At 34.4% G+C, this 13,026-nt stretch overlaps 1 protein-coding gene across 6 annotated transcripts in view; it reads right to left on the bottom strand.

Annotated features, from left to right (window-relative positions):
• Positions 1-770: 770 nt before the first annotated feature.
• Positions 771-13,026, bottom strand: part of PTBP2 (polypyrimidine tract binding protein 2) — an 82,964-nt gene continuing 70,708 nt past the window's right edge. For 3 of the 6 annotated variants that reach the window (XM_043575636.1, XM_043575640.1, XM_043575642.1), the window contains 6 exons: positions 11,533-11,687; positions 10,026-10,059; positions 9,516-9,608; positions 2,710-2,926; positions 2,532-2,609; positions 771-2,356 (listed from right to left, as the gene is read on the bottom strand). In XM_043575636.1, the coding sequence (XP_043431571.1) occupies positions 2,224-2,356; positions 2,532-2,609; positions 2,710-2,926; positions 9,516-9,608; positions 10,026-10,059; positions 11,533-11,687 (710 nt within the window). In that variant the 3' untranslated portion in view covers positions 771-2,223. The remainder of the gene's footprint in view (positions 2,357-2,531; positions 2,610-2,709; positions 2,927-9,515; positions 9,609-10,025; positions 10,060-11,532; positions 11,688-13,026) is intronic. The other 3 variants (XM_043575637.1, XM_043575638.1, XM_043575639.1) reach the window with 3 other exon arrangements.

The raw sequence follows: 13,026 nt of genomic DNA, 5'->3' as shown, positions 1-13,026 counted from the left end.
ATATAGCACATTTAAAGTTACCTCCTACTCCAACTGTTGTTTATTCTCCTAGTGCAGGAGTTTTGCATTAATTCTCAGTTACTTTATAACAAAACAAATCTATGCAACATGTATAACTCCAAAGTTACCTGACACCAACATACCTACTTTTTAAAAGTGGCCAAAAATATGCTGGGTAATACAAATAGCACCCTAACTGGACTCCTTTAAAAAGTGAAAATTGTAACATCACAAATTACCCTGAAGTTTTTAAATAACCGGGCAAAAGTAGACTATATGTTACTGTTTTTCCCAACAATATCTAGTACCTTTTGTTAAAATCTCACAAGGTAATCTAAAATTAGTAGGAAATCTTTAGCAGACACAAAAGATGAGAGATGAAACTGCAGCGAGAGAGCATGGCAAATCCAAAAGGTCTAGTAGTGCATAAATCTACTGGAAAAAAAACAACAACAACAAAAGAGATAGAGAGAATTAACAAGATACAATAATAAAAGTTATGTCTTTAAAGCAGATTATAACAGGGTGGGAAATGTTTAATATGTGTCCTCCTGAAAAGCAGTTACTATCTTTTAAATTAAAAAAAAAAAAAAAACAGCTGGTATATTTTCACAGCATCTAGATTTATTTATGGTATAAAGCCATAGAATTGTAATATTATTACTCCTTTCCCACCCTGGCAGAGAATAAACATGAATTCAGAAGCACAGTGGAGTGAAAACAAAGAAGAGGAGAGAGAAAAGGCAGCAGAGAAAGACAGAAAAGGTGAATACAGAGCTACAGAAGTGTTTATTGAGCATGCTACAGAGGTAAGCAGAGTACACACAAAAGGAAATTAAACAACCATCAAACCTCCCAACTTTGTTAGAAAATTAATTTTTAATTGTGCCGCTTTCAAACTATACTGAATTTTACATTTCTAAAGATGTAAAAACTCAACTAATAGAAAATATACATGACCATTCTGTCTACATAGATAACAGAATCTATGAATCTTGAAACTAAGTACATCAATTTCAAAAAGTATTGGTCATTTAAACAGAATCAACAATTCAGATTGACAAGAACTGTTCAAATTAATTTGACCTGTAGATTCTGAGCCATGTTTTTATTAAAGTCAGATCTATTCCTAAATACAAAATATTTTGAAGATTTATTAAAACTGAATATTACAATGCAAGGTAAATTAAGACTAAAGGCACATAAACTTTGGTCCCACCTGGTTGTCAGTTTTAGAAAACTGCCACAAAATTAATCTTCCTGCAAATTTTCGCAGTACACTTTCTTTATCTTTGAAAAATACATGCACCAGTTCCTGAACTAGCTAGACCAGTCTGCACATGCTCAGAAATCCACAACCATATTCCAAATCTTAATTACAAACTAAGGATGGCAATATATATTTAAATGCACGTAAGTCATGTCAACTTCAAAAACATCTACGAAAAATATTCAGCCACAAACAAGACATTACTTAGTGCTGACATTTATATGATACGTCCCACAAGAGTGTGTACAAAAAGGTTAAGATTCCACAATGCTTTCCACATAGGGCTCAAACTTACAGAAATCACTTTGTTGTCTTAAGAAATTAATACTCTGCATCTTGTTAATTTTAACTAATGCCTACATTCATAACTGAATCTAGACCAGAATTGTGAGATACAAAAGGCCAATGTTTTTTTAAAGCAATAAAGCCTAAGGTAGTAAAAACTAAAAAATGCTGCTTTAATTCTCTCAGTATCATGTATCTTATTTGAGTAAATAGAAAGAAATGTGACAAGCCAATAATTCAAAATAAGTTCCAAGCAGGAGAAACAAAAACTTAACCTTTTTACACACCCCTGCCTAAACATATGGTAATTCCCATATAACAATGTGCCCTAGACAACCAATTCCTTTTTCCTAGTAAATGCACAATAGCAACACTAGTTTTCCTTTTTAAGGCACGTATGTCAACTAAGTTGAAAAAGGAAAGTATAATTAAACTAAAAATTTAAACAGACAAAAATAATGGCTTCCCTATAGAACAGATGAAATATAGCAGTTAACACTCTGCCTTTATGTATGCCATTTCATTTTATAACCAAGGAATGATAACAGCATGAAAAAAAAAAAAAGGAAACAAAAAAAAAATCAAACTCTGGTCCCCACTTTTCTGAACAGTCAATAGGTGATGACACCAAACAATGTGATACACCCTCCATCTTCACCTCCCCCTTTTTAAATTGTTGACTTGGAGAAAGACACTCTCAGATGATGGTTTTCACCAAGGTTATAATTATGAAGATCAATCAAGGCCTGGATAGCTTCTTCCACTGTTGCCATCTGAAGAAGAGCCATTTTGTGATCTCTTCTGAAACAAAATTATAAAATTAGATACTTCATAAAAATTAGGAAGGGCTTAAATACTTGAATTTTTGCCCACTACAGAATCAAAAATTTCCATAAACAAAAAGAATAAAAACTACTTGAAGAAAATTTTTAACTTCTATCAAGTCACTAATTTAAAGATAAGAAAGCTTGCTTACTGAAAAAACTTAAATGCTTTCACAGTGCCCCCAGTGTTAGCAAACAGTGTTCGTAGATCCTCTTCTGCTACTGAAGGACTAGGAAAATTGGATGGAAAAAAGTAAAGATTAATAATAATTTTCAAATTTTATTTCTAAAATGTATACCCATTTAAAAATCTCCAGCTGTAATACTTACGGGATATTGGATAGGTGTAGGGTTGCAGAAGGAGGAAAAATGTTCTGAAAATTTTTGGATCCAGGTTTCTTAAAACGATGCAATGGGGAATTACCAAAATCCTTTGTTAGCCCTTGATCATCAAGTCCCTCTCGAGGTAGTTGTACAGTCTGATGTTTAGACAGAGTAACACGAATAATTTTGCCATACATTTTCTGTCCATTAAGATGGTTCATGGCTATAAAAAGAAAAAAAAATGCCTATTAAAAAACAATATTAACAAAGTTCAAAACAAAAAGAATTCTTTTGGAATAGCTGAAATAACTGAATTCCATGATTTTTAAATAATTTTTTAGGGGCACCTGGGTGGCACAGTCGGTTAAGCGTCCGACTTCAGCCAGGTCACGATCTCGCGGTCCGTGAGTTCGAGCCCCGCGTCAGGCTCTGGGCTGATGGCTCGGAGCCTGGAGCCTGTTTCCGATTCTGTGTCTCCCTCTCTCTCTCTCTGCCCCTCCCCCGTTCATGCTCTGTCTCTCTCTGTCCCAAAAATAAATTAAAAAAATAATAATAATAATAATTTTTTTTTTTTTTTTTGGTTAAGCTTATTTATGTTGAGAGAGAACATGAAAGGGTGAGGGGCAAAGAGAGGCTGGCTCCATGCTGACAGTGAGGGGCTGGGACTCACGAACCGTGAGATCACAACCTGAATCAAAACCAAGACTTGGACACTTAACCTACTGAGCCACCTAGGCGCCCCATGATTTTTAAATAAATCTTGAGTTTTCAACAGTCACTGGTGACAAGATGATTTAAATTTATTTGCCCTAGACCATTTTGGCAAAAAAGCCAGCCTCTTTCACAGAATGCAAATCCTCATTATGAATCTTCTCTTCCTTGTCAATCCTGATAAATCATATACTTAGATGCCACAGAAAGAAAATTAGTACTCATCTGTAACAACTTCTCTCTCCTGCCCCATAACCTAACTGCCAAGTCCCACGATAATCTTTTCTTCCTAATTATCTCTCAATTCTCTACTTTTCACGGTCACAATTTTTTGATCTGCTAACTCTGTCTCCCAATTTGTCTTCCTGTTGGGATTTTTCCCTACTTTTTTCAAATGCATCCTATTACACAGAGGAGCTGGATGACCTCTATAAATCGCAAATCTCATGTTATTACCTGCTTAAAATCCTTAGGGTCAGACTAGGAAAGGTATAAAGCCATGTTGAAGAAATGAATTTGGACTATATCCTGATCTCCCCAGAGTCTCTGAACATATTTATTGATGATATACAAAACCAATTACTTTGTTAGTGCTGAGAATCAAGTGGTAAGACAAGAACCATCTCACCCCTCATGGAACTTACAGTATTTTAGTACTGTACTCTTTGAACTTTACCCTCCAGCTATACAAAACCCTATCTTCCTTGAAGTGCCAATTTTTCTTACCTTTTAGCCCTGTGTGCATGCTGTTCTAGCTACAATAATTTTTCATCTGGTCATTATCCCTCCTAGTCTTTCTCACTGTTCTTCTCTGGAAAGGTTCATATTCCCCATGCAGCACTCTTTTCTTCTTAAATTCATCACAATTTATTTTAATTATCTAACTACTCCTCCTTCCGACTGCAAAGGACATGAAGGTAGGAACCTCGGTCTCTATCCCAGCACACAGCACAGTGCCTAACACAGAACATTATTACATGCCTACTTTCTGCGGTAGCAGTTGGGTTATTTTTAAACTAAGTGACCTGGTCTGAGGTTACAGATAAGTTACATGTTTTATGTTTTACTCACTAGCCACAACAACTTACGACCATTTTATAAGTCATATACTTTAAACTGAAGGTCTGATTTGACTATTCCAAGTTTGTGTATTAACAGCAGAGACATAAAGGCAAGGTGGAAGAAAAGGGAAATGAGGACAAAATCCTACTCACAACAGTACGTACACAGTCTGACACCAGAGATATGCCCAATTTATTAAATCCAAGCATCTTTTCCTACTTACTCACATAGAATATAAACCAGTTAAACTAGTTAAATATAAAACAGTTCTGAAAAGGAAAATGCTGTAGAAGTGTTAAGGTACCATTCAGAAAAGATTCAAAAGTAAATTCTTATTTCACTTACAGCTTCCCTAATTTGTAAAAACAAGTTTACTCTTCCCAATTATTTTACTGTAGTGTTATGTATTTGTAATTTTCTTTAGATTTGCAACTGAGGCCAACAGAAAAACAAAAACAAAAAAAAATCTCAGGCCTGAATTCTTTCTCACTTGTTTTACTGCATTTCACATATACTTCTAAATTTTCACTTACAAAATCAACTGCATTATTCAGAGATGGTACATAAACTCCTTTTATAAAACTTATTTGATTTATAAAATATTTTCAAAGTTCTAGAATTCTATTGTTTTAAGTGAACAGTACTTTGCTTAAGAAAAAGTGCTACTACATCATATAAGGCATGGGTTATAAGGAATGAATCTGGGAATGAAGTGGTATAAAGAAGTAGACTAAGGTTGTTATAAGAAAGCTATCTTTGTTCATCTTCGAAAAGTCATGAAAAGACGGCATAAACAGCCGAGCTTTGAGATACTGAAGAGCAGATATAAGAAAACAATAAAAAGTCCTAGGAATAGCACCTGCATCAAGAGGAGATGGATAATAGACTAATGGGATTAAAATAAAGCAAAATAACCAAGAAGCTATCTCTAGAAGTAGTCAGGTAATGAGAGAAGTATGTCGAGTCAGCTGACCTGACAAAAGAATATGAAGTGGATGAGGGCCGAAGTTGAGGGGTAGAATATCAGGGTTTTTTTAAGTATTCAAAAAAAAAAAAAAAAAAAAAAGAAAAGAAAAGAAAACCTTGTCAAATACTAAGGCATACATAATGATTAAGCAAAAAGCAGAAGAGTACTTGAATTACTAATTTAAGATGAATCAAGCTTAAATATTGGGACTCTGATATCTTGAAGCCTGTTACAAGAAATATGGCACAAATGGACAAAACAATCAATGAACGATAAAAGAGAAAAAAGCCAATGTCGCACAGTGGCAATGGCACTTTGGACTGAGTATAATTTTCTACTTTTCTCTTAATCTCTGAAGAAGGTATTAATGAACAATGAGAAGATGGTTTAAAAAAAAGTTATATATATATATATATATATAATATATATATAGCGCCACAGGACAAGTTTATATGTGGAAATGGAGCTATGTCAACAATTATACCCTTTATAATTCAAAAAACTTAGGTGTGTTGCCTCTCTCGTTATTCCAAGAAATGAATCTTAACATCTACTTGTCTATTTTATTGATCTATTCTAAAACCCAGCTTCTAGCTTTTCTTTCTTTCTCTCAACTGTCTTCTACACCAGTGATTTCTAGTCTGGTCTTTATCTTCTTCTTTCCTTGGGTTTACACCATCATTCTTAAAGTTAACCTCCTGTCACAACACTGCTTTCACTGTACTACACATACCTAATTTTAGTATAGTAGTTTCATTATTTTAGTTTTAAGTATTCTAAATTCTTATTAAAGTAACTTCTTTGATCCATGAAATACTGGGAAATATAAGTGTATCTTTTTGTTATTAGCTCTAACTTGACTGTGCAACAGTGAATATGGTCTACATGATACTTCCTCTTTGCCTTATGGAGGGCTGCTTTAGTAAATGTTCCCTATGTACTTAAAAAGAATGTGTTACATGTATAATTCTACACATGTGTCATTTGTGTTGTACCATTTGTATCCTTGTTGATCATCATTTTGTATGCCTGAAATAATTCAGAAAGGTGTGTTGACAATTCTTCCTCCAGTTCTATTCATTTATGATTTACATATTTTGAGGATATTTCATTAGTGGCACACCCACATAAAACTGTTTTGTTTTCCTGGTGATCTAAATTAATCTATCTTTTCTATATCCCTTTACTTTCAATCTTTCCACATTCTTGTGCTTTATATGCTTCTTGTAAAGAACTTTTTAAAAATCAGATCTGACGACCTGTCTTTCAACTGATGCATTTACTACTTTACATTTGCTGTTGTTGTTATTATTGATGTATAGGGACTTAGATTCTATCATAATTTTAAAATTTATATTTTCCCCCATTATACTCCATACCATTTGCTATTTCCCTCCATTGGATGGGGGGAATCTCTTGAAATCTCAGCAATACCTCTAAGTGTGACTTAGAGTTCTTCACTATGCATGACAGTTCCTCTGTGAAAGCCAATATAGACATACACTTAAAAATTGCTCAAATATCATTAACACTAGAGTTACAGGATTTCCACGCACTTTACAGCACACTTTGACAGATGTAATATAGTGGCTAAAGGTCTGTTATAAAGAACTAAGTAAGTTTACTTTTGAGATGGCAGTTATATAAAAATACTCTTTGGTATTTTGTTAAAATTCTGTTAAAGTTCATTTAGGATAACACATTACTCTTAAAACAACAATTTAAGAAAACGCTAAATTAAATAAGCCATGGTAGAAAGATTATTAAAGAAACACCTTAAAGTTTGCAAATTTTAAAACTCTGGTCTAAAATGATTTAGCAGGCCTCTGAGATTTGCAGCAATCTCGTTCACATTTAAACACTACTATCTCTTAATGTTCTTTATTTCCCCCATACTACTTCCTAAACATAAAAATATCTGCCTAGGGGCGCCTGGGTGGCTCAGTCAGTTGGGTGCCCGACTTCGGCTCAGGTCATGATCTTGCGGTCCCTGAGTTTGAGCCCCGCATCGGGCTCTGGGCTGACAGCTCAGAGTCTGGAGCCTGTTTCAGATTCTGTGTCTCCCTCTCTCTCTGACCCTCCCCTGCTCATGCTCTGTCTGTCTCAAAAATAAATAAATGTTAAAAAAAAATTAAAAAAAAATATATCTGCCTATACCATAAAACAATGAGTATTTCCAAATAGAGTCCTATGAAAACCAAAGGGAGAACAGGGCCCCAAAACAAAGCATACTAAATTTTTTAAATTCTCACTAATTTTTTTCAACAGCACACCTTAGTTTTCTGTGGGATTTGAGTATGTGGGTGTGTATTTTAAAGGCATTAATGGTGTGAATACATATTTTTCTGGTCATATACTTCAAAATCTACCCTAAAAGCAATGAGAAAAAATAAATTATTTGCTATTACATATGGTTTAAAAACTACAAATCATGCTATTAGACAGTCAAGGCTCTAGTAAAATATAAGTACTGTTACGCACTGAGCTGTATTCTCCCAAAATTCATATATTGAAGCTCTAAGGAGATAGTGAAGGTTAAATAAGGTCACAAGGATGAGGCCCAGTGTCCTTAGAAGAAGAGGAAGAGAAACCCAGAGAGCTCAGAGGAAAGGCTACGTGAGGAGATGCAGAGAAGGTGGCCATTTGCAAGCCAGGAAGAAAGCCCTTATCAGAAACTCAATCTACTGGCACCTGAGAAAAAAAAATTTCTGTTGTTTAAGCCACTCTGTGGTATTGTTTTAGCAGCACAAACTGATGTAAGTATAGTAAAAACTAAAATGCCACTTATTTAAAATAGTCATTATATATATGTGTGTGTATATATATATATAAAACATCCAGAAGAATTTGATTAAATTCTACCTGAGGTACTTCTTAACCATGATAACTGTAAACCCTTTACATGAGAGTAATGTCATCCACAGCTCACACAGTGATGAGAAAAAAATGAAACATTTGAGAAATATTTTTTTAAATGCTACTTACAATGTACATAAAAGCAATGCCCATGACTACCCTTACCAGAGTATAGAAGTATACACAGCAGAGGGAGAAAAAAAGATTTACGAGGACACCCAGAACATGATTAGCACTTTTTTACAGATCTTTCATTAAAGACGGGTATCTCCATTTTAGAAAGCAGAGAGCCAGAGGTCTAGTTTTATACGTTGTCTGAGCTACCATGAAAGCTGGTAAGAAATAATAAAATTCAAATTTACTTCTATCTGATACCAAATGCCAAAAGGTCCATATGTCATGTTCAAGTTTATGACCTTCACTGGGCATAAGAGCAAAAATACACTAGTCATTACGTCATAAGTGACAAATTTCGAAATTAACAACGTGAAAACAACCAACCTGAGGCACCGAATGTCAATGAACAGAATTACAAGCTAAAGATCATACTGATATTTAGTCTTATCACACTGTGAATGTGTAGTTGTATTCCAGATTTGTAATCTGACTTTGTGTATGAAGGCAAATGATGCATTAATTTAATTAAAATACTTACCTAAGTTAAGAATGTAAGTGTAATTTGACTACAGTACATTTTAAGATTCCAAAAGGGATTAACAATGGTGTATTGTATGTGGCACAAGGTTTTCATTTTGTAAAAACCTAGTACCCCTAAAATACGTTTTCCATGTGACTCTTTCTATTAAGTTTAGCAAAAATCTAGGAGAATTAACACCACATTAATCAGGACTCCATTGACTATATTTAGCATAGCAGTTAACTTCTATCACAGGGAGTAAGTAGGAATGAAAAACACTAGGGATCTTTAATACAAATGTCATAATTCTTATGTGAAATTATTATTGCAATTCTGGAGCCTAAACCTTTTTCCACTGGATTGTACTTGAGGAATGGTAAGAGGACAGCAGAAAACCACAAACATATTCATCACGCATTAAAATACGAAAATTAACGTGCCATTTTGAGCCTTGGCTATCCAAAATAATAAATAAATGAATGAATGAATGAGTAAATAAAGGTTCTTACTGCCATAAAGGGGTTTGATTTTATTAACAGATTCAGATTTATAGACGTATGGGTAACTGTTTAACCTTACCAAGCTGTGATTGGTTTCCATCAGCCATCTGTATCAGAGCACTGTCTTTCTTATTGTACAAAATCTTCACACGCTGCACATCTCCATAAACACCTTTTTTGGAGCCACAGAGAGGTAATCCAAAAATGGAATTAATGTTACATGCAAGTCAGCCGAAGATTATCTTTCTGACATATTAATGAAACATTCAGACATCAACATGATCACTCATTCAAACTCATCATTCTCACAAATGAATAAAGAAGATCAAGATTTTGAACAGTGAATTTTGAAAAGAATAATTTTTGATAAACCCTCAAAGCTATGTGAATGATATTAAATTAAAGACCATGCAAAATAAATCAGCATGCATTAAAACAAATTTTGTGTCTATGGAGAGTTTTAAATAGCAAAGAAAAATAGCAAAAGATTTACTATTCAACTTTAAGCCAAAGTGCTAGCTACAAATAAGAATTAAGGTGAAACAAAAATCAAATCAATAATAAAAGTATAGTGCTAACAATAACATACCGAAGAGGGTAAACAGACTTTGGGGCGTAACCATCTTTAGAAGGAGAGAAGAGCAAGCAGCGTAAGACAAGAAGAGAGAAGAGTCGAGGAAGAGCGGAGATGAACAGATCATCCATAACGAAGGGTGGTTCCCGCAGAATGGTGAGGTGGTCATGGATCATGGTTCAAGGCGGTTAATTGGGGCAAGTTGGTCCGAGGAACATTTGTTCAAGCACAGAAGCATGAACATAGGGAATGGAGACAGGGAATGAAGACAAGGACAAGGAAAATAAAGGATAAGACAGGGAAGGGAATGGGCATTTGGGAAAAGACAAGGAAAGGGAAGGTGAACACACAAGGAAAAGGATGAAATGGGGAAGGGAAACAGCAATGCAGAAGAAAAAAATAAGGAATTGGGGAACAAAAAAAAAATAAAATATAGGTCAGTACATAGGAAATGCAGGAATTTGGTCAGAAAATGGTTGGTTTATGTACTGTACAAGAAAAACTGAGTAAAATGTAGTCATCCAAGACAAATATGGGTAAAGTACATCTATATCAAAGAGTAAATTACAGCATTTCATCTCAACATAGGGAAGGAAAGCATGCACAGGAATTTTAAACTTTGAACTTTAACTGCATAAGCATGGCTGGTTATGAAATGCAGGCAAAATTCTTAAAAGAAAAACAAAGGCACTCTGATTCAAACATTTTAGCATGCAGAACTGTGAATGACAATAGTATCAAATGATAAAATAAGCTTAATGTTCGTATTAACAGAGGCCAATTAAAAAATGAAACAAATATTCAAATTAGACATTGTAAACTGATACACTGAGCTTCCCACATTTCATACCAGCTTTCATAGCAATCAAAATAAAATATACCAGACATAAAATGTACAACTAAAGAAAATAACTCAGCAATAAATTTTATTTAACAAGGGGGAGGGGGAATAAAGTTGGAAAATATTTTTAGAAGACAATGACTAATAACTGCAAAGAAAAAATTACTAAGAAAGACTGGAAGAGTGCCTCGTCAAGATCTTTGGAAGAACCTTCAAAGAAAAATGTATTAGAGTAGTTCACATAAAATAAGATTTAAAAAAATGCAATGACACATAAGCATGAAATGAACAAGCAAATAATTAGAAAAGGCAAAGAACAAAATTGTTTTACAGTTAAATCTGCAAATTAGATCACATTTGCCTTTGAGAACAACAGAAAGAAAAAGCCATACTACAGTACTTCACCATATTTTTCTTAGGAAAAATAGGTAGTTAGGTTAAAATAATAATAATAATATAATAATAATAAATATATATATATATATAAAGAGATATGACTGCCTAGGGAAATATTACCTAAACAAATACATAGATTTTATTCAGAAATAGAAACGTACAGAAAATACTTTGACTAATGAATGTACATAAAAAGAAAGGCAAGTGCAAAATGAAATAAACATGAGAAACTTTCACAAATGAAATGGAGTTAAAGAATAAACATTACAAAATTATTTTACTAACCTCTTCATTTAAATTGCTAACCAACAGGACTGTATTGCCACCAGCTGAGACTCCAGGCATACCCACTCGGCCAGCAGCAGCTGCAGCAGCTGCTGCAGCAGCATTTGGAATAGCCAAAGGACTCAGAGCTCCTGGAACAGCTGCAACAGGAAGCCCTAATTTTAAAATAAAGCATATTTTACGAAACACACACAAGTCGTTTACAAAAACCAATTTAAGCACGATGGCTGCATGGCTTACGGCTGACCATTCCAAATGGTTCCTGAAAGTTAATTTTTATAACATTTAGAAAAATGGTTTACTGATAATGCATCAGAGAAAATTAACTGGTTTCAATGAAATCATTAAATATTAGGGCTAAGGTACATACCTGTATGTTAAAAAATTAAATATACCATATTCCACCTCCTATGAAAAAGCAAACAAAGCATAAAGGATGTAATATTTCTAAATCAGAGATTTGAAAAATTCACTTCCACGGTTTATAGCAAGAAGCCACATCTAAAATAAATATCTTCAACAAAACAGTAACTCACACTTTTTTTTTCTACAAGTGCTATCATCTTCATAAATTCATACTTGAAACCGAACAGCTACAGCTTATGAAACAAACAGTTAAGTCCTTCAGTTCTTGGAGACCTATCACCCTGAACATCATTATTTCATTCAAATGACTTAAAGAAAATCTTACAGAAGTTTGTTTGCCTTAATTCCATACTCAAGCAGTCATAATGAACACAACAAATTTCTCAAACACATTTCCCCAGTAGAAGGAATGAGAAAACGTCACCGTATCCACACAGGCTTTCTCCTTCAGTATTTTCCCCACATTTTGCCTACCAGTTTTAACATTTCCTTCTCATTTCTATTGTTCTATTTTCCAGTCTTACTGTTGTTCTATCATCTTTAAGATATGCCAGTCTTGGGGCGCCTGGGTGGCGCAGTCGGTTAAGCGTCCGACTCCAGCCAGGTCACGATCTCGCAGTCTGCGAGTTCGAGCCCCGCGTCGGGCTCTGGGCTGATGGCTCGGAGCCTGGAGCCTGTTTCCGATTCTGTGTCTCCCTCTCTCTCTGCCCCTCCCCCGTTCATGCTCTGTCTCTCTCTGTCCCAAAAATAAATAAACGTTGAAAAAAAAATTTAAAAAAAAAAAAAAAAAAAAAAAGATATGCCAGTCTTCACTCTAGAGAGAATTCTCTTTTGTCTCAGCATCTTTTATCCACGTTCCAATTAAAAGAATGAACTCTAAATCCTTTCATCCCTGAAATTCTTACATACCAGCTGATTCCTCAATACATATTAGTTCACTAATGAAGTAAATTGTATGTTACTTTTATTCTTCCCATGAAAAAGGAAACATCCAACCTACATGAAATTAATCCGTGACATACCTGGATCAAAATGGCCCTTTGTACTGTTGTCCCAGAAGTTCATGTTTTATTTCTCCTTTTCTCTTTCCATCAGCCTTCTTGTCTATGTCATAAGGATGTGCTGTTG

The sequence above is a fragment of the Prionailurus bengalensis genome, chromosome C1, assembly GCF_016509475.1.
Source record: "Prionailurus bengalensis isolate Pbe53 chromosome C1, Fcat_Pben_1.1_paternal_pri, whole genome shotgun sequence".
Classification (NCBI taxonomy): domain Eukaryota; kingdom Metazoa; phylum Chordata; class Mammalia; order Carnivora; family Felidae; genus Prionailurus; species Prionailurus bengalensis.
Note: the sequence above shows the minus strand (reverse complement) of the source record. Positions and strands in the feature narration are given on the sequence as shown.